Source organism: Sander vitreus, chromosome 11, assembly GCF_031162955.1.
Source record: "Sander vitreus isolate 19-12246 chromosome 11, sanVit1, whole genome shotgun sequence".
NCBI lineage: Eukaryota > Metazoa > Chordata > Actinopteri > Perciformes > Percidae > Sander > Sander vitreus.
The window spans coordinates 4,672,031-4,698,014 of record NC_135865.1 but is presented as its reverse complement, the minus strand read 5'-3'; the positions used below and the strand labels follow the sequence as shown (position 1 = coordinate 4,698,014).

At 41.9% G+C, this 25,984-nt stretch overlaps 1 protein-coding gene across 12 annotated transcripts in view; it reads right to left on the bottom strand.

Annotated features, from left to right (window-relative positions):
- tns1b (tensin 1b) overlaps positions 1-25,984 on the bottom strand; it is a 239,726-nt gene that overhangs the window by 24,096 nt on the left and 189,646 nt on the right. For 9 of the 12 annotated variants that reach the window (XM_078263162.1, XM_078263161.1, XM_078263166.1 and 6 more), the window contains 3 exons: positions 5,663-7,174; positions 946-1,139; positions 723-861 (listed from right to left, as the gene is read on the bottom strand). In XM_078263162.1, coding sequence (XP_078119288.1) covers positions 723-861; positions 946-1,139; positions 5,663-7,174 — 1,845 coding nt within the window. Of the gene's footprint in view, positions 1-722; positions 862-945; positions 1,140-3,969; positions 4,051-5,662; positions 7,175-25,984 lie in introns of all 12 variants that reach the window. The other 3 variants (XM_078263173.1, XM_078263167.1, XM_078263172.1) reach the window with 2 other exon arrangements.

The following is a 25,984-nucleotide window of genomic DNA, read 5'->3' as shown; positions in this document are numbered from 1 at the left end:
GAGGGGAAAACAACTCTCCGCTCTCCATTGACTTGTATTGCGTGATGGTGCCTACTTGTCAATTTCCTCTGCTAGCAAACAACAGAAAAATAAATGGAAGCTGCTGTGTAATAGGAGAGTAAATAACCCATAACTTAAGTTTTCATAAGCTGCCGAACCAAAAAAACCTAGCTTTTAGGACTATAAAACTGGATACAGATGTAAGGAATCAGCAGGAAGAATGGGAAGACTGTGGTATCCTGACACTAAGCTAACGTTATGTCTAAATAACCGAATGTCAGCTTTAGGCTAACTATCTGTAAGTTAAGCTAAAGCATTTTGATACATGGATGATAAATCAGAAAGCTATGTAGCATTGTGTTTGCAAGTGCCTTAGCTTGCTAACACATAGCTAACTTTAGCTTACTAAGAGCTAACTTGTCCTCTGTGCTGGACATAGATGGCTAAAATAATCCTTTGAAATGCTTAAATCTGATGTTTTTAGCTAGCTACATGTACAGGCACTTTGTCAGCGTTTTGGCTAACCTATCGTATACTGTGGTTCCGATTGTTTTCCCCTCCGGTAGGCGTGGCTATTAGAGTATGGCGCGATGTGCTCTGTCTCTATTGTCAATTAAAAACTTCAGTTAAGATTTTATATAAATCGTGTTCTCATTTTGAATATCTACAGTAACTAGGTCTGAGCTCCACAGTGCCGTCTGTCAGCCGGAGGGGGGACTTACACAGGTTGAAGTAAGGGGTTTGCGGCGAGATGGGGAAGGCAGGGGTTTGGGGAAACACCTCACCACCAACTACGGTTGTAGGACTGATGGGGCCACCGTCCATCTCCTCGAAGGCCTCACGGTAGCTGTGCATGTGTCTCTGAGGAGCAGGAGAAAAAAACATGTCAATGTACAAAGAAAAAAAAAAAGCGGGAAAACGTGTTCCAAAATGTACGCTCTTTACCTCCTTAGGCCGTCCTCCGGGGTTCATTGCTATGGCGTTGACAAACTCTGGAGAAACACAGCGGACAGGAGACCGAAGTGGGACGTCAGGAGAGGGATCGCCCTCAGGACCGTTCTGGTAATGGCCGTCGCTGGCGATGCGATGGCGGGGCAGAGTTGCTGGCTCGTCCAAAGACACGGCACGGGCCTGGACACCTGAGATGACACGCGAGGGAGTGTTACAATTCAGCGAGGGGTGGGTCACTGCTGCTCCACTACACTGCTTTCCTCCAGCAATGCCATCACTGTCATCAGAGGTTAATGGTCGTCAGCCACTGTGAACGCTCACTGCACAGGCCAGACAGAAGGCTGTGGCTCTTCAAACTTTTTAATTCAACATGCACACACACAAAGTGAATGAAGTTAGCTGCTGCTGATCAAACTGAAGCCCATTAAGTCACAAGAATTAAACAAAGAATTGATCTAATTCATTAATAAACCCACTCCATGATATCCCTAACAAAACACACAAACTACTGTAAGTGTTCAAAGTTTAGGGAAATTCTTGACCTTGAAAATATGTTACATAAAGTGACTAGCAACAGCTCAAATTACGCAACTATTTTTTGGAATGCAAGCAGGAAAATGGTCTTTTACACAAATGTTTTTTTGATACACTGGTGCAAGCTGTATGTTTGTTATCTAATGTGTCAATGTGGCCAGATCTGGCTGAACCTCAAAGCAGCCTGTGAGCTCATTTCGGTTAATCTGGTTTGAACTGAGAGAGAGAGAGAGAAAGAGAGAGAGAGAGAAAGCTACCAGCATAAAACAAACAGGATTTGGATTAAGAGTTTTATGCTTAATAGGCGATGCCATTGACTGGCGGGTGAAGGTAGCAAAGCATGAAAAGCTGGCCAAAGCTGCACGGCCAATGTGAAAGCCGATCACTGGCTGCCCTGTGCTTTGGAACAGGATGAAGGTTAATGGGAGAATGAGGAAAGTACAATAGGTTTAAGAAACAAGTGGGAAAATTGGGGATACTAAATCCTGTAGTGTTGTTTGTGCTGAGGCAGATTACCCTGTGGGGTTTCCAACTGTTACTTTCTTGGTGTTCCAAATTCTGTCACTGAAACAGTCGGATGAATAATATGTTTGATAAATCTGGAGTTTCTTTCTTAGAGCTCCTCTTTCACACCTATGTGAGCAAATGGCTTAGCCAAGGGGGGAATGATCTCACAGAGAAACTGAAAACAAACAAGCTGATAGTGACCTTAAACATGTGACTGACAAGTGTGTCAGTTTGATTGATTTGACTTCTCCACATATGAGAGAAAGACACACAACCCTACGAGCCTGACCGTTATGGAAACGTGACAATATTAATATCCCCTTCACATCGCTTCACTTTGAAGCGAGGGTGCAAAAACCTGGCCAACTATCTGAGGAGGAAATGAAGTGATAGCAGCTGTGAAAATCCAAACAGTTAAATAGTTAGGAATGAAGTTAGCTGCCATTGCCAACAAAGTATAAAATCGGAATTGTTATAAAGGAGTTTCTCTACGTTTCCTTACCTCAACATTACCTTCCATGTGTTTTGCATACCATTATCGGAGTATGGTTAATAAATCAATGTACTTAGTATATATGTGCATGTAATATTTTTACATATTAGAAAGAAATCAATGATAAATAAGTGCAATAGCATTCTTTTGGGATGCTTGATTTATCTCCAGCTTAAATAGCTTGGTGTTGGCAGTGTGTTGGTTCAAAAATCTTGAAACTGGCAGCTTTGAAAAGCATGTACCGGTAGTCAACACCCCCAAACAGAAACACACCCACCATCGCGCAGAGCCTAGAAACTGAGAGCCAGATGTACCCACGATGCACTGCTCATCAACCGAGTACTGTCAAACACTGCCCTGTTGCCCTAGCGACGGCTAATGGTTTCCAGGTGGGAAGGCTGGAGATTCTTGAGGACTGACATTTCTCAGCTATTTCAAATCCACTCATCATGTGGACGAGCATGTGGCTGATTCCAAAAACATAAATTTGATAAGTTGTTTTTTTTTTCTTTTAAAAAGGGAGGGAAACTAAGGAAGAGGTCATCTAAGGTAAGAATGAGGAGATTGCATTCTTGGGAAGGTCACTTCAGATCAATAAGAGAACTGTATAGTTTCTTAATAATCTGGTGTGTGAATACTACTTAGAAACGAAAAAACCAACTCTAAAATCCAAGATCTTCTCCGTAACATTTAACTTTGACCTTGTGTTGCATCACTAAAAAACGATATTGCTGTCTGCTGTAAAGAAGCCAGACTGGCCCTTTGACACCCTAGGGCCCTAAACAGAACAATCCTGTCTACGTTGTGGTCGCTGTGTCCCAGCAGACACATACAGCTTTCGTTATGTTTCCAAGTGGGAGTCTGGTCTCTCTCCTAGATTTGGTGTCCTTTGTCTGTCTTTGTAAATCTTCAAAATAGTGTGAGTGAAAAAAAGCAGCTTTGAATGAAGCCAGTGTATCCAGGCCTCAGTATTGTTCCCAGAGTTTGGCAAAATGGATCTTGTGACATGCACTCTCCTGGCAAGGGACAGAGCCTCCTTTGTGCCTCCCCTGTCTCGTTCTTGTGAAACTTTAACATTATCCAATTGGGTCTTTTTTTTCTACGCCACAGTTGAGGTAATTCCCTAACCTTGAGGTTGAAATTTGCAACTCAGAACAAACAGGAATGAAGGGTGAGTAATGTATGCAGAGAGGAATCAGTGGTTACATTGATGATCATGATGATGACAGAGAAAAAACTGTGTTATGTATGAAAGGGAGGAAGTGAAACAAAAAACACAATGCATATCTGCAGACGGAGCATTCAATTATTAACCAAGAAATGAGAAAGGATTAAATGCAAAGCAAAGCCCACTGCACTCAAAGGCAAAGTAGATACAGACTTGAACTTGGAGTACTTGAAGGAACACTTGAAAACACTTGAAAAAAAGGACCTTTCCCTTTTTTTTTTTAAAGTGTTCCTTCAGACAGGATGGGAGAACCAACCCGAGAGGGAGTGAGAACGGCGGTGCTCAGACTGAGAAGAGGTCATGCTGGGGATGACACTTTGGACACGAGCCGAGTATTCTGGGTAAACAGATGGATGATGAGAGAAAGAAGAATGATGATGACAAAACTTAAAAAGGAAAAAGAAAACAAGCAATATGAGGTCCCGCCTAGGAAAAGAACAAGAAGGTAACACACAGATAGTTTCCATGTAGTATAAAAACATGCTCAGTCCTGTTGCCAGTTTGGAAAACATACACGCTCAACTATGACTCCCACATTAAAAACCATAAGTGAGACAGTTTTGTCTTTACGGTCTCCAAACAAGCATTTAGTATTGTGTAATGTGGACAATTGCTCTACATTTAAATGGCAGTAAAATGAAGTGAGCCGTATTGTTGATTCTAGAAAACCTCTTGCTGGCGTTTGTTATCTGAGGGCTCAGCTATCACACACTGCTTTATGTTGACTTTCTTGCTGCTCTGCAGGATGTCTGGTGTGCTTATCTCGGGGCAGTCAACCTGCTGGACTGGAGAGAACACTTCCTGTTTGAGCCTGAGTGATGGGGACTGATGAGGTGACATTCAGGAAATGAGATCAGGACAGAGCAGTGTTTTTCCGAGAGACACTGTGTGTACAGTGCAGGGCCAGGGCCATCAAAATCTCTCTTCAGTACATGTTCTGTCCTGCATTTTCTGCCACAAAAACAGTGAATACACACAACTGGTACAATGAATAATACCTGGTAAAATGAGCAATATGCTATTCAGAATTTAGCAATGACCATTAAACAAAAGCATACCATTGTTGTGTCTACTGGATAAAATGGATTGGTTGTGGAACAACAACTCTTTGAAATAAAGGAGCCACACAGACCCTAGAAAGGGATTGCATGAACTGTATGTAAAATGAGCTTTCATGACATAACTATGACAAGACAGGCTGTATTTATCCATCTCGTCATGCTATGGAAAACTAAATAATGTGGTTTTCTTCTTCTGCAAGTGAAGGTAGTCAGGTAGTCACATCTTTGACCTCAGCAGTCTGTCAAATAGTTCCTAACGCAAACTTTATGAATGAAATCAAAACATGTTTTAACTTGTTTTCCAGCAGAAGGTTGTATCTAGTATTATTAAAGGGTTGCCATGGTCAAAACCAAATATACAATCCAATATTCCCACAGACTGTGCCAATCCACTCTTACATTTCGTCTTTGTTGGATGTACTGTAGGTCAAGGCCAATGCCCTCGCCTAAAAGGCTGGGGCAGTGAACAGTGCAGTGTCTGTGGAAATATTGGATTTCTTTTTTTTTTTTAAGATCATTTTTTGGGCATTTTAGGCCTTTAATGACAGGACAGCTGAAGACATGGAAGTGGAGAGGGGGGGATGACATGCAGCAAAGGGCTGAGGCCTGAGTCGAACCCAGGCCCGCTGCGTCGAGGAGTAAACGTCTGTATATGGGTGCCCGCTCTACCAACTGAGCTATCCAGGCGCCCGAAATATTGGATTTTAAGGTTGGTTTTACCCCAGGAAAACATTTTATCATACGGGGCAGACTATATAAATCTATGAGATCACGTAAATATGTATAAAGATGCAACCTGTTGCTGGATAAAAACGAATTATTTCTTTAAATTGAAGGTGCTGAGGTCGTAAATGGATCAAGATGAAATAACTTAATGTGAGATCTTACCAGCCACTCTTTGGGCCACCAGACCTTCAACGTTGAACACTTCATCTTGCTCACTTTCTCTTGGCTGTGGTGATGCTGATGCAGCACTGGGGCTTCTCTGGGGCTCAAAAACCTCTGCAGACTGGGACAATGTGCTTGGTGGGTAGCTGTTGATGGGCTTGAGCTGGAAGTGACCAGCTATAGTGGAGGAGGCTTGTGATGAAGGACCCGTTCCAGCCCTTTCAGATGTGTAACTCAGAGATCCCTGCACAGGCGCAGACTCTGGTGTATTAGGCTTCCCAGGTGACATCTGAGCCGGTGACGAGTGGCTGGCCAAGCTGGACATGGGGCCACCAAAGTGGGCGTGAATGGCGGCATCAGCCTGGGCGGAGGGCCTGGGTTGGCTCTGGGAGAAGGACGGCTGGGTGGTCACCACAACATTGTTTTCCCGCAGTGGAGCACTTTGGGACTTTGGCACCAGCGGACGGCCTGGTTCCAGGTCCAACATGAGGAGATTAAGGGTTTCAATAGATTGCTCAATTTCTTGCTGGGAGGCACTGTGGCGATGAGGGAACTGTGGGAGGCTGTGGTGGGTAGGCATCACTGCTACAGAAGGAGGTGGACTGAAAGTAAAGCCTTCCGTTACTGGCTCATCCGTTACGCCAAACTGCTGCCACACGAGACCCCGCTGGACGGCATCCCTGCTACTGGTGGTGCGGGTGGGAGCTTGTGGCATAGAATTTGGCTCTGCACCAAATGAATGAGAGTGGTACAAATTGCCATTCTGCGTGGCAATGTAATCACCCGAGGATGGGGCTGAATCACTTTGGGTCAAAGTGACAGGTTTGTTGGATATGCCAACCTGTGGCTGGATGGCTTCCAGAGGCTTTTCTGGGACACTGCGCTCCAGATACGGCACATGCTCCTGGCCATTTACATGTGACCCAGGCTGGTAGTAAAGATCAGCCGGTGTAGCCCGACCATCTGTGGAGGAAAATGTCCCTAGACTGTCAACACTGTTGCCCTCTTGACTGGTAGGCAGCTCATCATCTAAAATGTCCGTCTCACGGTCAATGCTGTTGTGCCCATTGACATGGACCTGGGCAGGGACCAGGTGAAGCATGCCTCCAACAGCAGAGGTGGGGGTGGACAGGTAGCCCTGTCGATGCATGGGCCCCTCCAAGCCACTCAGCAGCTGCTCCAGCTCCTGTTTCTCTTGGGGACTAATTGGTTGTTGTGCAGTTGGGGCGTGGTGATGGACTGAGGGTAGCTCCTCGCCTACAGGAAGGTGTGCCTGGCTCACTGTAGAAGCCTGAGTGGCTGCTGCCGCTTCATCAGTTCGGTCAGTTTTGATGGAGGCAGTAGAGTTTCCTGAGTCGCTGCTCACTGATAATGCATGGTCAACCGCAGGAAGGGCATGTTCAACAGCAGTGGGTGGGAGGCCATTCACTGTGACCGTTCCTTCAACAGACTCCTTTTTGCGAACTTTGGCGTAGAGGCTGCCGTCCAGGGGGCCTTCGGTATGGATGACTTCTAAAACAAACAAGAATGACACAGGCTCTATTAGAATTAGATTAAGCCAAAGACGACAATCAACAACCATTCAGCTTTCCACTAGGGCTGTCCCCTCTTAGTCGATTAGTTGACTAATCGGTCATTTTGGTCTTAGTCAACTAAGACTTTTTTTTAGACAAGAAGTGATTTTTATTCTTTTTTTTTAAATAATAAATGACTTATTTCCAAGAAACTTATGGGCATATATCTGGTAAACAAAAACTTAAAAAACAATGTATTGCATTTTGCATGATTGTTTGTTGAGAAACTAAGTTTTACAAATCTATGGATTAAATCAACTAATCGATTAGTCGACAAAATCATTAGTCGATTATGAATTTCTTTAACCGAGGACAGCCCTACTTTCCAGAACCCTTTCATTTTCAATCACTCAAGTATCTTTAGAGCCAAAATACTTTGGCTATTTCAGAAATAAATGTGTATTCTCTAGGCACACAGGATTCATCGAGACACTGGAGTCAGGAACTATCATAGAGAGAAGCAGGGGTATCAGGAGATTGTGCGGGTGTGGCCAAAACAGCTGCAGTTAAATTAAATCCTGGCTCATGTCCACCTATTCTACCAGCTTCAGGAAATGAGTAGGGTCTGTGGCATGCACTGTGGAAAAAACGATGAAATCACAGAAGCCTGCACTTTCTCAAGCCATTTGGATTAATCTGTGCCACCTGAGGGATACGGGCATAACAGAAGAGGAATCAGTTGTTGATGTTATTGTTGATCCCCTGAACTGTGAACAGGACAAGCTGGTTTAGAAAACGGATGGATGAATGGACATCACAGACTTTAAATTGACTGATGTGATTTGATCTGATTGCTCACTCATAAGATGATAATGCTGCAATGCAGATGGTGTTCACTGAACACAAATGCACATGCTCGCACGCTGTACATACACTCATGCACACACCGCCACACCAAAGTCCAGTAAAGAGGAAGTAGGGTGCCCCAATCAGAAAAATGTAGTCATCACTGGAAAATCAGCCTCACTGAGAAAGGAAGGCCTCAAGGCTTTTCCTGGCTTCCGAAACTCAAAGCAAAACAAAATCTCGACATACTGAGAGTCACACTAAAGAGGTTGAAACACAAACACACACACACACACACACACACACACACATACATACACACACACACAAGCGTGTACTTTCTTCCGCCAAGTTATTGTGCAGGCGTCAGATAATTCCTCTTCTACTGACCATGAAAAGTTCCCAAGAACTAACTCATGATGAGGCTTGTCCTGATAACCCAATCCGATTCTACAGCTGGGATAGGAGCTGCACAAAGAAGCTGTCTGTGTCTCTGGAACTTATAGATAGCTCCATCTCAGCTTTAGTGAATACGGGGCTCTGTAATGGAGCTTGGTAGGCGTACACAAACTGGGTACTGCAAGGTCTCCTTGGCTGGGCCGGGGCAACTTGCCAAGGGAATGGCGCACTGGGACGACCGCACTGTCAGGCTGCTGATGGAAACAAATCTGGTGGCTCTTGGTCACAGACAAACACAGTGTATGTTTTTCTGCTGCTAACGCAGTGAGTTTGTTTTGATTGGTACATTGGCGGACCACATGCGGGAAAAAGAGCTTGTTAGCTTCTATATAATGACCTGCATGCCATTTGGACAGTGTATCTTCAGTGTCAGTACCTGTGATCTAGTCAGCTCAGTATAGTTGTCATCATTAGGGATGTAATGATGCATCGTGAATCGCTTAAAAATCAATATAAATGTGTAAAGATTACAACTGGTTGAGATAAAAAAAATAAATAAAAATGTAAACGGCCTAGGGCGTAATCTACTTTTGATTTCACCTGTTTGACTTCTGAAGTCACTACGTCGTCTCAGTTTATTTATTTGAAGATATATTTTTTCTATTTAGTTATTTTAATGTGGGAATTGTTTTTAAAAATCTAACTTTTTGTTAAATTTTTGTTATTTAAGATTAAATAAAAATTTCCACTGCACATCTGTTGTTTTGCACAGTTTATTAAACATTTTCTGCAGCTCATTCTGTTAAAAACATTGTGAGAAAATCGTATCGTGAACTAAAAATCCTGAATCGTACATCCTTAGTCAGCATTACCATACTCAATACAGACCATAGCCCAAAAAACAGACCAATTATCATGCAAACTTTCAGATTTCTGGTAGCTGTCAATGTCAATTCTCCACTAAGGTCAATTCCATCTCCCCTGAAAAGTTATCTGCCAAGACAGGAGGCTCCAAATCAAGTCATCATAACACATTTATATAGCCCATGAAACTGCTAGTATCAAGTTTGGGGCTGTGGATGCATTCCCGTCCATATGAGCACATAAACACACACACACACTTTTAATGCACCAGCCATGCCGGTAAACATAGACATAAGTCGTGAAAGAAGAGCTCCCCTCACTTTCTCCATTTCAGCACCTTTATAGTAACCTGCCCCTGGAGCCAAATGGGACTCGTGCAATTAGGATGATCAGTCACACAGTTTAGCTGACTTTACACTGGGAATGCCTGAATTACAACACTTCAAACAAGTCACCGTAAAGTAAGTCAAAGCCTTGCCAAAAAAAAAAATAAGCAGAACCCCCTCTACAGGAGGAGGCTCCCCTACCTGTGTGAGCAGTGGACAACCGTACAGTCCCAATCTAAACTGAAAAAAATCCCTGCAGAGTATCCCCCCGGTGTGGGACATGAGGGATTACAGCAGGAGTTGAAGGAGTGGGTTTTGGCTACCGTTCCTTCTCCTCCTCCCTCTCCCTCAATAGCTGTGTGTCCGGATCAGGAGAGCTACTGCTGCTGCTGCTGGCTGCTCAGTGGCTCGCGCTAGTCTAAAGGCTGCCCCTGCTGTGTGTGTGTGTGTGTGTGTGTGTGTGTGTGTGTGTGCGCGCATGTGGGAGGTCTGTCACAAAAGCCTTTTAGACGGTAGATGTGGGATGTGGGAGGTGAGGGGTGGGGGGAGGAGGGGTAAGGGAGCATTGAAATAGACAGTGGTGGAAGAAGTATTCAAATGAGACAGTCCTGCATTGAAAATGTTACTTAAGTAAAAGTATGTAAGTATCATCAGGAAAATGTACTTAAAGTATTGAAAGTGAAAGCACTCAATGCAGCAAAATCCTCACATTTTAGAATCTAGAAACGAAAAAAAGCTTAAAAAGCGTCAAAAACAAATTCAGTGTATGATCGGCTATTCATTTCAGCTGGACTTGTAGGCCGTTATATTGTTGGCTAGTTTAATTTATATAAAAAATTGTATTTTATAAACTACATGTGTTTTATGTGCAAAAATCTAAAATGTAGTGCAGTAAAAAGTACAATATCTCTCTCTGAAATGTAGCGGAGTAGAAGTATAAAGTGTCATGAAATGAAAAGACTCAAGTAAAGTACAAGTACCTCAAATTTGTACTTGAGTAAATGTACTTTGTTACATTCCACCACTGGAAATAGAGTATATAGTTTGATAGAATGACATCAGTCCCTTTGGTTAGGCCCTCTCTCACACACTTCTAGTTTGTTACTCGCCCACATTGTGCAAAGAAAGGTTGTGTCTTATTCAGTGTATAAGACTTGTTTCAGAAAAATATCATTCTGAAAAACATAATAGGGCATATACCGACATTTGTAGAAATAAGCCCTTTCCATGCACGCATATACAGAGGTGCCCCTCCTTTAGCCCGCTGGTGTCAAAAACACTCATGTAATGGAAAGAGTTACTTTGTCCAACAACATTGGTCCAACATTTAACGAGCTCTCTCCAAGCTAGGAAGCAGGGAGAAAACTCCACCCTGCTGCAGGCAGATGGAGAAAACAGAAAAGCTTAGGGTAAAAAATAGAAAAAGATGAATACATTGAGTGGCTGCTGAACTGATGTATAGTTAGAGGGTCTCGTTGTCTTTCTGGAAAAGCCTAAAAATGATGCAGTCAAATAAAGATGATTTGCAGCCGTTGTTCACTTGGACGGAAGGATGGTTTACAAATGCAACATACTGTAACATACGCACATTCCCCACAGTTTGAAAGCCCTTCAGTCTTCTGTTCATATCACCTAGCAATCTGTACACATTAGCATGCAGGACAGTCCCTTTACTATCACACACCACAATCCAGAACAATTCCACACAGTACGTCACTGGCTGATAACAATACACGTGATGTTGGCCTCAGTGGTGGGATGTAACTAAGTACATCTACTCAAGTACTGTACTTAAGTACAAATTTGAGCTCAAACTCTATACTCTATTTCCAGTGGTGGGATTTAACTAAGTACATTTACTCAAGTACAATGTTGAGGTACTTGTACTTTACTTGAGTCTTTTCTTTTCATGCCACTTTCTACTTCGTTACATTTCAGACAGAAATATTGTACTTTTTACTCAACAACATTCATCTGACAGCTTTAGTTACTTTAGATTGTTTCACACAAAACACATGTAGTTTATAAAATACGATGTTTTATTATAAATGAAACTAGCCAACAATATGACGGCCTACAAGTCCAGCTGAAATGATTGGACCATTAAACACACAACAGTTTGGATCGTTTCCAGTTTCTAAAATGGGAGGATTTTTCTACATTGAGTTCTTTTACTTTTAATACTTTAAGTACATTTTCCTGATGATACATACTTTTACTTAAGTAACATGTTCAATGCAGGACTTTGACTTATAACAGAGTATTTTTTTTCAGTGTGGCATTAGTACTTTTACTTAAGTAAAGGATCTGAATACTTCTTCCACAAAACTCACTTTTCTATTTACACGCTTGTATCAAGTAGATTTAATGGAAGTCGCATGATTCTGGATTACTGTGAAACGGTTTTCCCTCATTTGACTCACAGATTTTCCCACTAACTCTTCTTTTCTCTCTTTCAGCTCTTTCCTCTCTCTTTCTACCCCCACAACCTTCCCCTGGCCTCTCACTCTATTCTCTCAATGATGATGATGATGATGATGGTAACAACTGCAATGAGGCCAGCTGTGATCCTATGGTCCCACTCTCACATCAAATAAAAAGCCCAATTTTAGCCCTCTTTATCTGGCTCATGTCTTCACTTTAGAGACAACGTGACGTGATGAGCGAATTACAGGATCCCCATTTGTACTACAGGAAATCCAACCCGTCACTTTTTATGCCAAGCAGACTATTTATGTTGAGACTGCTTCTCTGTCTGCTGCTGTTTTCATTTGGTTCGAAATGAACACACCACGTAAGCCTCTGCAAATAACCTTTGACGGTGTTCCTTCCCGTGATAAGAAAGGGCATGTGAGATATCTTACAGTGTGTGTGTGTGTGTGTGTGTGTGTATCCACGTTGGTGTGTTTTTACATACTGTGATCACAAGCACATTAGTCAGAGGAGAATGTCTGCGACTCAGACCCCATCGCCCTGACTAATTATACAACAGCAGGAGAGAGCGAACCATGTCTGACCAGTGTGGAATGACCAATTGGTTGCACTGCTGCATTAGAAATGCTTAGGTTTATCACTAAATGCTTTAGTTAGCAGCAGCGAGTTAAAACAAAACAAGTACAACATGATCCTAAAATGCAGTATGAGGCGTTCAAACTGTAACGTTAATGTGTCCATGTTAGGACACCGTTCGCAGCTATTGGCCTAGATAAAAAATGTATGAATATATATATATATACATTTTTTATCTACCTTTATTTGTACAGGATATCTCATTGAGACTCAGGGTCTCATTCTCAAGAGAGACCGTACACAACATCAGTTACAGACTAGTCTCGCTTTGCCAGACCTTCCTCCAAAGCGCGTGTCTGGCTACTCCACACAGCATTCGGGGATGGGAGGAAAACGTGCTCTGGTTTAATGGTATTTCTGTGAACCAAACAGAATCGTCATGGGCAGCGCTACGCTCCACACAGAGCTGCTGCAAAGTCGTGTGAGAGAAAACTCAGATTGGACAGATAGTCTAGCTAGCTGTCTGGATTTACCCTGCAGAGATCTGAGGAGCAGTTAACCATAGTCATCAGAAATCCACCAAATTTTAAATTCCAACACAAAGAAAGCGGAAGGAAATGGAAAATACACACATCCGTTGGAATTACCTGCGGCACCGGAGCAATCCCGGATATGTAACGTCAAGGATACAGACAAGTTACACACAGACAAACAGATTACAATAGTATATGCAAGATTTACCAAATAGTATATACAATATTTCAACGAAATTGCCAAGTAGACTTAAAACACAAAAATACTAAAAACAATATCAAGATTCCAAAGATATCCGGACACCTCTGGACTGATGCCAGCAATCAGCCCCAAAGTACAAATAGAAGTCATGTATACACATTTAAGAACCTACGTGTGAATATTCATATATGCACCGACGCTCAGGTAGCGGTATACTGTAACTGTACATTCAAAGTGGAAATTAAGGAGCTTTTACTGCATCATTTGGAGTTGTTGAAGCATGTGATTTCATTGAGAAAAAACAGAAGTACGGTCCCGGATGTGTTGACAGCATCAATGGTAATTTGGGCGACTTGTTAATCTGGTTATTAACTCCGGTAAAAGCAGCAGTCAGTCAGTCAGATATTTATTTCATTTGTAAAGAAGAACATAACATGGATTTTCTGCATTTCTGTTTAGCTGGAAACGGATATGATGTAGTCGCCGTCAGCGGTACCGTATAAACAGAACATATTTAAGTGAATCATTGGTAAAAATAAATAAATAAAAGATTTCAATTCTGGGGAAAAGAATCGATTTTAAAAATCGTTAAACCCCACACAAAACCCGTACAAATATTTCAGACGCATAACATCGCAGATCCAAACTGAACTCTACAAAATAATAAGTATTGGATAATAAGTGTTGGAGGTGGAAGGTGCTGCCAGATATTTTGAGGTTCTGCAGGCCAGATGGTGCAACTGTGTGACCTCGATATTTAAACTTTCACCTCTGACCCCTGTGGCAATAGATCCCCCTTTACAGCGGAAATAGCATGTTTCCCGTCTAACTTACATGGACAGACATGCCATTTGCTACTCTGTGCTTGGGTGTGAGAGTGTGTGGGCATTCCAAAACAGTTGTGAGAGTGTGACATTAATGAAAAGCAATGATGAAACATTTTCTGAGAACGTCCCCTCAGGCTTCCACTGCTGCGAGCGCTAATAGCCACAAGAATAAAACTCTCTCAAGTGTATGTACATTTAAGAATTCCCGCCCGCGAGAATAAAGAGCTTCAGTAACTGTACATGATAGTCGAACAGTATTTAAGTATAGCCTGGTACAATATTTGGTAAAAGTATAACTATTGATTTGGCAAGAAAGCATGCCTGTACTGTGTGAGAGAATACTGTGGCTTGTTAATGATCTACACAAGAGGCTATTACGTCGTCTGAGCTGGGCTAATTTGACTTGTGAAGATCAGAGAAGACCGATGACTTAAAAGAGTCAACAGAAACCGAGTTTATATCAACGACGTTCCACTTCCGGGATTGTTCAGGTGCCAGATGTCCCTCTTTTCGGCCGGATGTCCCTCACCTTCCTCTTTCTTTGTGTTGGCGTTCTAAACTCTGGTGGATTTCTGAGGACTATGGTTAACTGCTCCTCAGATCTCTGCAGGGTAAATCCAGACAGCTAGCTAGACTATCTGTCCAATCTGAGTTTTCTGTTGCACGACTAAAACAACCTTTGAACGTACACGTTCCACCAAAACAAGTTCCTTCCTGAGGCTATTTTGTAGAGGCGCCGTGGCTGGTGCTTAGCACCGCCCAAGACGATTGGGATTGGTTTAAAGAAATGGCAATAAACCAGAGCACGTTTTTCTCCCTACCCAGAATGCTGTGTGGACTAGCCAGATCCTCCTCCGCAGCGCTGTGGAGGAGGGTCTAGCAATGTGAGACTATCAGAGACCTGATAAAATAAAGCAACGCAACCATTGTCTCGTAAGTTACTTACGGATTGTGAGACAATGTATTTATTTTAATACAAAATCATAATCAGTCAAATTATGCTAAATGCTAATGATGCCAATTAGGGCTGTGAAATTAATGGAATTTTGATCGCGATTTCTTCTCCTAATGATCACAAAAAAATCTTAATCAAGAATGTTTTGCAAATAAACTCTTATTTCGTCTTGTGTTGTGGATGACACGTGTACTTTCACCCCTCCCAAAGGCTAAACTCAGTCAGCCAACATTTGAATATATTTCTTACATTATTTATTTTAAGGGGAATTCAAAAAGTTCAACTGGGAAAAGTATCAAGGGACATTTCACAGCTCAACGTGTTTTTCCTATTGATTTCACTGTTTTTTTAATTCCAATAAATGCATCATCTTTCCAATCTGTGTTACATATTTGTGATTTTAATATTGACCAAAAATAATTGTGATTATGATCCACAATGGAGCAGCCCTAGTGCCAATGCAAGGACTCCTAAGTTGAATTTGGATGTGTATTGTCAGTACATTAGTGGAGAAGCACACCAGGATATACAGTACATTTAAATACAGTTCATTTATTATTCAATAGCCCCGAAAGGTTTAGTCAAATGTAAGTACAGGAACTCCTTCTAATGAACACTTACCCTGCAGCTCATTAAATATACATCAAAGATTACTGTGAATCAATGTGTGAGTGCAAGCTCACTAGGATTGGGAAAACATAAGCCAAGGTAATGGGAGTCTGGTTTGGAACCGGGGAAGGATAGTGATTGATATTGATATGGATGTTCTGTTCACCTTTAAAATAGACTTGCATTGCCGGACCAATCACAATCATCTTGGGTGGTGCTAAGCCCCGGACACAATGACAGTGCCTCTGCAAAATAGCCTCGGGAAGGAACTTGTTTGGTTATGTACGTTCAAAGGTTGTTTTAGTCGTGCAACAGAAAACTCAGATTGGACAGATAGTCTAGCTAGCTGTCTGGATTCACCCTGCAGAGATCTGAGGAGCAGTTAACCATAGTCCTCACAAATCCACCAGAGTTTAAAATGCCAGCACAAAGGAAGTGGAAGGTGACGGACATCCGACTGAAAATGAGGGCCATCCGGCGGAATGTCCGGCAGCACCTGAACTATCCCGGAAGTGGAACTTTGTCGATATAGACTACTACTACTACTACTACTACTACTACAGGTAGCAGTATTTGTATTACATGAATATGCTTCAAAGTTGAACACAAAGACAATTTCTAAAATGGTATCTCCCATATTCAGGTGTGCCTCGGTATTTAAAAGTGCTGTGCAACATAAACTGTAACAGCAGTGTTACTTTGGAAAGTTACCCTATTTAATGATACACTAAAATGTAATAGTAATGTAACTTATTGCATTTAATTACTTTTATTTATTACATTTAACAACATTGTTTGCAAATGTTTAAACCTGGCAGCATTAACCTTAGTACTCAACACTGACTACTGTCAAACTCCTTTTAAAATCACACGAATTAGGAATATAATCATTTAATTTTGAAGAACAGCCACCACAGTGGCTGTTCTTCAAAATCACATCACATCACATCACCACATCACACACCAATCACATCAAACTTAACGGCTGTGATTGGAAAAGGCAATAGAAGACATTGTGCATATTCCGATGTAATCCCCAATGTAATCATAAACATTTTCATAAGTAACTGTAATTTAAACACAATTTGTTCCCCCAGTAAACTGTAATGGATTACAGTTACCTTTATTTTGTAATTAAATGAACTAGTACCTCCCCAACACTGCCTGCCAGCAGTAACCTGTAGCCAGTATTGGTCAGAGGTCGGGGCTATATTTAGTACAAATACTACTGAAAACAAATGCATGGGCTAGACATAACCAACACCCACACATTCCATGTGCTATATATCAGCCTGACAGATAATCCATGCAGAGCATTATGTTTCACTCTGGATGGGGTTGTCTCAGGAAAAGCCATCAGTGGTCGTTAGCAGCACGGCGGCGTAGGGAAAATCTTGAGGGCCAAATGAGGAGAGAGTCTGATGAGCTGGCTGGAGCTATCTCGCCACAGGGGTGAGGAGAAGCATCGATGGTAACTCTCGCTAGCTACTGTCTGAGGAGACTACAGACACAGAGACACTACATTTTGCCTGAAGCCTTGGTACTTTCTGCAGATCCTCCTTTAAAAGTCAGATCTCGTGCTAATCAGCGTGGTGGTAAATCATTCAGACATAAACCTTGTCTTGCTCTTCACCAGATACTTCCTGGTTTTAGAGCTGCATGAACATGATTCTTTACACTGGGTTCAACTGTCAAGAATCTTTGGAAAACGTTCAGTTGATGAAAACTCTGTGATTATTGGGATGTAGAATTTTCCAGTGTCCCAAATGACAGAAAGAGAACGAGGAATAACAGGGCATTAGAGTAAAAAACAAAAAGCTCTTAATTGTCCCAATCTAAGAGGTATTTCTCTGGCCTCTGGTGGTGTTTTTATAGTTTTTTTGTAGCATTTAACTATAGTTAAACAGTATTGGTCAACAATTTTCCAAACCTGTTGAAAGTATTTCTTGACCGCCTTGGCCAGTTTGAAAAACAAAAGTTTTTTAATAGCTCACAAGAAAGTACAAGCCAGCCCAAATTCTCTTTTTTTTCTCATTTCCCAGTCCTTCAAGAAAAATACAGAGTTTTTTTGTGATTGTTGCGGGCTAAAATCCTTGATTATGCAGCACGTTTTCTTAAAAAATACGATGGAATATGCGGTATATTTATGTAATTTTATGTGATGAAATTGCGGGAACTTGCAAAAACTGCTGTTTCATCGTGGCTTCATCGGGGGGTCTGCAGCTTTTTGATGATGTTCACGTCGCGTAATTACGTCACTTCATAACGTTCCCATGGCAACAGGGGAAAATGGCTGCTCTTGTGTGAAGTAAACACAACATTTATCAACTTTCTGATAAGACATATGTGACTTTTTTTTTTTTTGATTATGAAATCATGCAAGCCCCGCATATTGTGCGCAGAAATCGGCAATTTATGCGGCGAAAGTGCGGCATATTTGAAAAAATGTGGCCCCCGCATAAATATAAGGACTTTGGCTGATTATGCCTTGAATTATGCGATCGCATAATCGCGTTTTTCTGGATGGAGTGAAAATTCCCTCTAATTTTCTCCCCAATCCGGATTAGCCAGTTCCCTTGTATTTAAATTCATCAATCTGCCGTCTCAGTCCCTCTGTTGGCCTGGACATTGTGTCACCAGCAACTTCTTTGCACCTGCCAGCGAAGACAGAAAAGATGACTCAACTGCAATGGACACTGACACCAGTGCCCTGTACCTGGCTCACAGTAACCTTTTATTGTCTGAATTTAATTGTAAGGACAGCTAAACTTAACTGTCGTGACTGTTCTTCCAGTGACTGGCCAGCGGTCAGCATAATTTTGTAGGATAGCATATGAATAGTTGTGCATATGTTTTGGTAAGATATCATACAAACCTGTTCATGAGAATGCGTTGGGAATGCAATGGTGAGAACACATGGATAAACCAGAAGTACAGCTATCTGGGGCTGAAAGAATCCTAAACCAACTGATGAAGGTGCACATTTGAGAAAACCGGACTTGGTCAGCATGTGTTTCTTGCTGTTAACTGGCAGGATAATGGCTAGTATAACACTGCTTTTTCAAGCAATGCAGAAAACAGTGTTATGACAAAGACCAGGAAAGGCCGGTGCATGAATAGAACTCTCTATAAAAAGAAAGATAATAACAAGGGAGGGGAGGCCAATGTTCCCAATGGAGCCAAAATGAAAGTGTTTGAGTTCATGCTGAAAACTTAGTCCCTTTCTCCTTGTAAAGATCATCTCCCGTGTCCATCCACCCCTTGGCTCAGGAGGGGTCTATTCAGTACGCTGAGTGACCCATGCAGAACGATGCACTGGGCCTATAACAAACCCGTAACAAGACAGCGGTGCCTGATAAAGAAAGTTCAACTCTTGGTCTTTGTCTCCCTACTGTCGTTTCTCATCCTTTGCCTTTTCTTGATTCCTAGTGTCTACTTAAGCGTGATTTATTTATTTCTGCGTTAAATCACAAACCCTACGCCATAGCCTGACGGGCACCTCTCGAAAAATTTAACTACACGTCGCGGCGACGCACGTCGCTCGGCTGTGGCTTGGTAGAGTTGCATTTCATTGCATTGCAGTTCTCATGTCCGGGTTCTACTTCTCCATAAACAACATGAAATCAAGGAGAGGGTTAACTTTTCCTGCTACAGAATTCCCACCATGGTCAGAAAACACAGGGGAGACACTTTGTTTCTCCCACTATGAGTCTAGAGTTGCGACTCACTCCAAAGATAATCACCGTCACTCTCTCACTCGCTCTACCACACACTCCCCACATACCCACACGCACGCCGACCCTGCTCTTCTCTTAAAGAGATCGACGCACACACCAACGCACAAGTATGAACTTTTGGCCACTTAAGTAGGCTACGGCGAAAGCTCTGCACGGATCCTCCACAGAACCATAAATCACGCTTTAGGCTTATTGGTACCAGTTGCAGGCCTATGCAAGGCCATTTTACACCAAGCAAGCACAGTGAGGAAGGTGTGTACCAATGTTTGACTGTCAGCTGAAAACAGTGGCAGTCTGCTGTCTACTTGAGGTGACTGCAAAACAGCAGTTAAGCTAGAAATGTTGGGCTTACAAATTGAATCATGTCAAAATGGCAAGACGTTTAAATGTCTACATCATCCACAAGAAAAGTTGAACCGTCGTATAAGATAAAGTGACTTCTAAGGACCTCCTTCAGCGCAAAGACATCAACATTGGATAGAAGATCTTGTAAGAAGCGCTTGTGGAAAGTGATGAAGATTAATTATGTCCTGGCTCTGCTATGGCATTTCAGTCAGATCAGCTGTGTAAAGATGGCTGGAGAAAAAGAAAGAGTGAGAGAGAACAGTCTGGCCAACAGCTGGAGGAAAGCTGTATCGGTGAGGAGAGAACAGACCACTCATTTACTCCCTCACATTATGGACGGCAGATAAGTCTCTCACCCAGGATTAGCCAAGATCTGCAAAGATCTTTACAATACTCACGCTATAGTACAAAAATACGAGTACACCATCATTTTTCCAGGGTGAAATTAAGCTTTTAAAGATTTATGTATTACAAAAGTATCTATCTGAGAAGTTACTAAGAAACCCCTGTCCCCCGGCAGCCAGGGTCCAAACAGGGACACTCCACAACAAAAGGTACTTGTTCTTTCTTTGTGTCCAATGCATTCTTTTCATGAAGGCCTTTATTTTTCTGTCTTGGCGATTATGCAATCAGTTGAGCAAAGTTTTGAGTCAAAGCAGCCTAATCCGCTCAAAGCCTCAGACTAGACTGAGGGATTGATAGCACGGAAGCTTGTTGCCAACACAAAATAAGACCAGACGTTTCACCTCTGCATCTTCTTGGAGAAACGCCACGGCCAATAACATGTATGTATTTCGATGAGATCCCATTCTCATGGAGCAAGTTGGCTTTTAGCATCAGGGGGTGCTGCGAAGTGTCAGATGTGAGAAAGTTCTGGCCAGCAGATATCATGAGATGGGGACATCTGCTGTTCCAAAGCCTGATGTTCACACTCAAATCAATTCACACAGACATGTACGAGTTGATCTCATTTTCATTAAATCATGACCCAAGTCATCTGGAACAGTATGGCTACCATAACAACATCTGCAGAATGGATTCATGCTATCCTCGCTTATCCTGCTGAAGGACCTGTGAGCAAGATGCTGACTTCAGATCAAGTGCGCTACTCTGCAGCTGAACCAGACGTCCTTCCATCAAAAACACTTTCCCTACCAGATCAATTAAAGTGTCTCATTATTATTAGCATTTGAGTAGGGCTGCAACTAACGATTATTTTGACTGTTGATTAACGTGTTGATTATTTTCTCGATTAATCGATTAGTTGTTTGGTCTATAAAATGTCAGAAAATGGTAAAAGAAATATCAATCAGTGTCTTCCAAAGCCTAAGATGACGTCCTCAAATGTCTTGTTTTGTCAAAGATATTCAGTTTACTGTCACAGAGGAGAGAAGAAACTAGAACATATTCACATTTAATAAGCTGGAATCAGATAATTCTTACTTTTTTCATTAAAAAAATTACTCAAATCGATGAATCAGTTGTGAAAATAGTTGGCGATTAATTTAGTAGTTGACAACTAATCGATTGATCGATTAATCTTTGCGGCTCCACATTTGAGCACGATTCTACGGAGATCAGAAAAGACAAGAGGGTTTGAGTTCAGGAACTTCAAATGAATATTGGCTAAAGGGGCAATGTGAAGTCAAATACGTATTGAACACTAATCATTCAGCCCTGGCAACAGTGATGTGTCAACAGTGCATTCATTTGGAATTCGTAACGGCTATATTTCACTGTTGTCTGTGGTAATTGACGCCTCACCTGGCTCTTGGACTACAGTGCTCCCGGGCCAATCTCAGTCATCCGTTGGACCAAAACATCATCAGCAGTGATGTCATCCTGTTGCATCAACTTCTATCTCCACCAAGGTTATGTATCCCCCCCCCCTCCCGCCCTGCCCCCACCAACCCTGTCTGTATCTCAGCAGGCAACACAAATAAAGACTTAAATTTGCCTTGACTCATTTGGGCCCTGCTCTCTTGCTAGAGGAATGTAACAACAAGTAGTCTGTGCCCAAAAGAGCAGACATGGCCGACTCATCTCTTCTGCTGGATAGGTTAAGGCTCTGGGGACAGGAACACTGAACCTTTGACTAATGTGTATGGGATCGAAGAGGAAGCATTAACCTCCTGCAGAGAAAGTGCCAAACAACACACACACACACACACACACACACACACACCTGGGCTGCCTTGTCTCGACAAAGGGAAATGCTTATTGGACCTTGGATAAACAGTAACTTATAATAAGCTCACATAGAGACATCAATGAGACTTGATTTTTGTCTACAGTGCCTGAAAACTTCACTTCACAGAGCTCAAAACACTTTATGAACAGTTTTATGATAATACAGGTTAATTACAATGTGGGTCTTATTTTTTTTTATATTGCATCATTTGCTGAGATCTGGGAACACTGCTACAATGTTGACCCCTGGTGAACCAGGAAGTCAGTCTGCAAACTAAATGTGTGTTTAATATATGTACAGTTTGCATTTGTTGCATTTCATTCATATTAGTTTGGTTAACCTGGGGGGGTCTGTATGATCATCTTGTGTTTCTTGCCCCTTCACTTGTCGCCACATTCCCAGATCCCAGCAATACACCTGGCAAGTAGAATGCTATTATTCCTGATAGGAATGATGGTTGTAACTACACAAATAGAGCCATTTTGTGAATTTGAAATACCTTTTAAGCCACTAAAAAAAATAAAAATAGAGAGCCATATGTGCCTGCATTGTGCAACTTTCTATCATTATTGATTAAAAGCATTTGTACAACTTCAAAAGATAACTTTTCAAGTTAGCGCAGTTGAAACAGTAAAAAAGGTTAACATATAATACACAATGTGGCCAAGTGTTAGGATAATAGACAACCTATGTTTCCACATAAAGAGTAAATTAAGTTTCTGATTCCTGACAAATCTCCACCTCTACAGTACTGAGAATTCTATACTCACATGTTGTGAAAGACGTCAGCTGCTGAATTTGTGACAACCTTTTCTCTCCGGGGTTAGAAAGAGCAGAGGACAAACTGGACCCAGGCTCACGGCTGAACTCTTCAACAACTATCAAAGCTTGAAAAAAAAAAAAAGGCGTCGGCTGCCTCACGCTGGAGGGACATCGAAGAAATGCTGGACCCACATTCACCCATATAACCCTTAGAAAGTGTCTTGTCTGTGCAGAGCCGCAGCATGCACAAAGCCACTCTGACATTCTCTGTCACTCCTCCTGAGAATGTGTGCACAAAACAGCTTCACAGTGTGCCTTTAACTCCTGCGACTCCTCAGAGGAGAGAGAGATTCTGGGGAGAGACTAGACCTTCCAGAGAGAGGTAAAGTAGTATTAAATGCCAGTTTACGACTGCTTAATATTTAACACAGCCAGAGTTTTGACCAAATGACGAAACAGTTCAGAACCAGAGGGGAAATAAGATGTAAAAATGCCAAAACACTGACTGTAGAAGTGCTATTTTTGTTGTGGTGTTCCAACAGCCAAATCCTCAAAAATCCTCCCAAGTTTACTGCTACTGTATAGCCTTGTATATATATATATATATATATATATATATATATATATACACAGTGGTGCTCATAAGTTTATGAACCCATGCTAAAGTTGACTAAAAAGAGGAATAAAAAAATAATCTTTTGGAAATTGATCTTAAAGGACAATTCCGGCGCAAATTGAACCTAGAGGTTAATAACATATATGTACATACTCGAACGCTCTCTGGGACATGTTTTCCTGCTAATCGAATGTGTCTCTAGCTTGAAACAAGCTACCGCAAACCGGGGGTTAGCTGCTAATGCTAGCTTTCGGGGCACTGGATAAATCACTATTTCTGCACCACTAACAAGGCTCCAAATATCACCACACTTAAACGGTAGCATAATGAGGGTCCCTACATGTAAACCGAAGCATTGAGAACTTTCTAAGTATACAGACAGTTTATTACAAAGATAGATTATAAAGACAGTAGCGTTAATGTTTACATGCGGCCGCCATCTTGGATAACAGTCATGAGCAGTCGAATCACGAACGCTGTGTTTGAGCTATGTTACTGGTTACTGGTTGCACGTCGTTCGTCGTTCGACTGGTCATGACTGTTATCCAAGATGGCGGCCGCATGTAAACATTAACGCTACTGATATCTACATAAGACTGACGTGACACTGTCATGAACGTGTCATAGACATTATAAACAAGTCATGGTTAGGGTTAGAGTTAGGTTTAGGGTTCACGTGTTCATGACAGTGTCATGTCACTCTTATGTAGATACCTTCAAATAAAGTGTTACCTAATGTTTCTTAATAGAACTGAAACACTCAAAACTATTGCTGAAAAAATCTCATCATCACTGAAAAATTTGTAATTAAATATTGGAAAAATTATTGCAAACGTATCTCTCTATTTCTCTTTCTCGGTCTTGTGAAATTGATATCGATACATATTTATTGTCCCATGAGGGAGATTTGTTTTCACAGTCTGTTTCATGAACATAACATAACAAAAAGACAGTTTTATAGACACATAGAAACAACCACGTTAACAACGACGACACCGGATCTATACAAAGTCAGCGATCTATACAAAATCTGTCTCTCTTAACTCTCCATAACGTTTCTATATCTGGCTTACTGTTTGTTTTTCTGTCATCTCTCTCCCGTCTCAACCCAATATTCCAGAAATGCTGTGGCTTGGCCAGCTGAGTCAATCACTGGGACTAAATGGTAAACAAAAAACAAGAGGGTCCGTAATTCCCCAAGAGACTATCAACATCCACTGACAAAATATGCTCCACTCTTCACTGTCACAACACGACAGAACTTGAGCTTTGAGATCCTCCAACAGCTTATTTAAAGGGTAACTTCTGTATTTTTTTTAACCTGGGCCATATCTTCCCATGCATTTGTGTGTAAGTGACTAATGTAAACAAAAATCTTTGAAATTGGTCCAGTATTGAGCGAGAATGCTGTATCTAGCAGCCATTAACCAGGCTGCAATGTAATCCTATAGGGAAAATGCGCACCGTCAATTTCCATCCGCTAAAAGTTCAGTTTTTGCCACTGACAGGCTCAAATTATTATTCTAATTTATTCTAAGTGTCTGACAACATTATGGAAAGGATCCCTACAGAGATAGATCTTTTTGTTAAAAAGTAAAATCCTTTTTCTTGTAACATGAAAAAGCCCCGAAATCGCCATCGCCTAACTCACGGTCCGGTCCAATACTGGACCGATAAGTCGCTGTTCCCATCAGTCACTTGGACACAAAAAACATGGGAAAATAGGGTCCAGGTAAAAAAAACGGCTAACCCAGCAAATGGTCATACTGTTAAATTTGAGCTCTCAATCTCTCAACTGCTCGAATAGGACTGGATGTTACTAGTCAGCTGGTGGTTAAACAGCAGGGGCACGTTCAATCTCAAAACGGTGTACACCATTTTGCTGCGGTTTCCTGGTTGAATGACATGTTTCCTCGGAACGGCGTGAAACTGCTTTGAGTTATGTTTTCTCTCGTTTGGTGGGCGTGTCTCTCGTTTATTGGCTGGGTCTCAGGTGATACCCATTCAGCAGAGACGTGTCTGTTAACTCGTGGTAATAAAAAGGCAGAGCGCTTGCGCACACAACAGGGTGTTCAACAGCCCACCCACCGTTTCAGTTTAAAAAAAACGTGTCGCTACGTTTTGTCGGGGCTGAACGTGGCCCTGATAAATGAGCCAGGGACTAGGAGGCATGAATGAAGCAGCTGATGTCAATCAGCTAATGCGAGTGCACCTTCAGTGCTCTGCTTGAACTAACACTATGCTCCATCCCCTTTCGTTTGCGTCTATGTGTTTAGTATTTTTAGATTTGATTTTTGGTCATGTCCTAAGGTAGGTTGCTAGTGCGACGGTACCACAACAAAGCCTACACAGCTTCCTTTATCATTGCACTGACAACACTACATTGTCACTGCGGGGGTGCCTGCGGGGTCATCATGGAAAAGTTCAACATGGCTAAACGCCATCCAATATTGTCTGGCAAACACTGCGCTTGCCAATTCCACAGTCCTGTAATATTCCCTTGTAAAGTGAATCACGTAACTTATTGTTTACCTTAAAATCGCAGAGTCAGAGAATCATTATTGCTGCTATGTAGGATCCTTGTTTT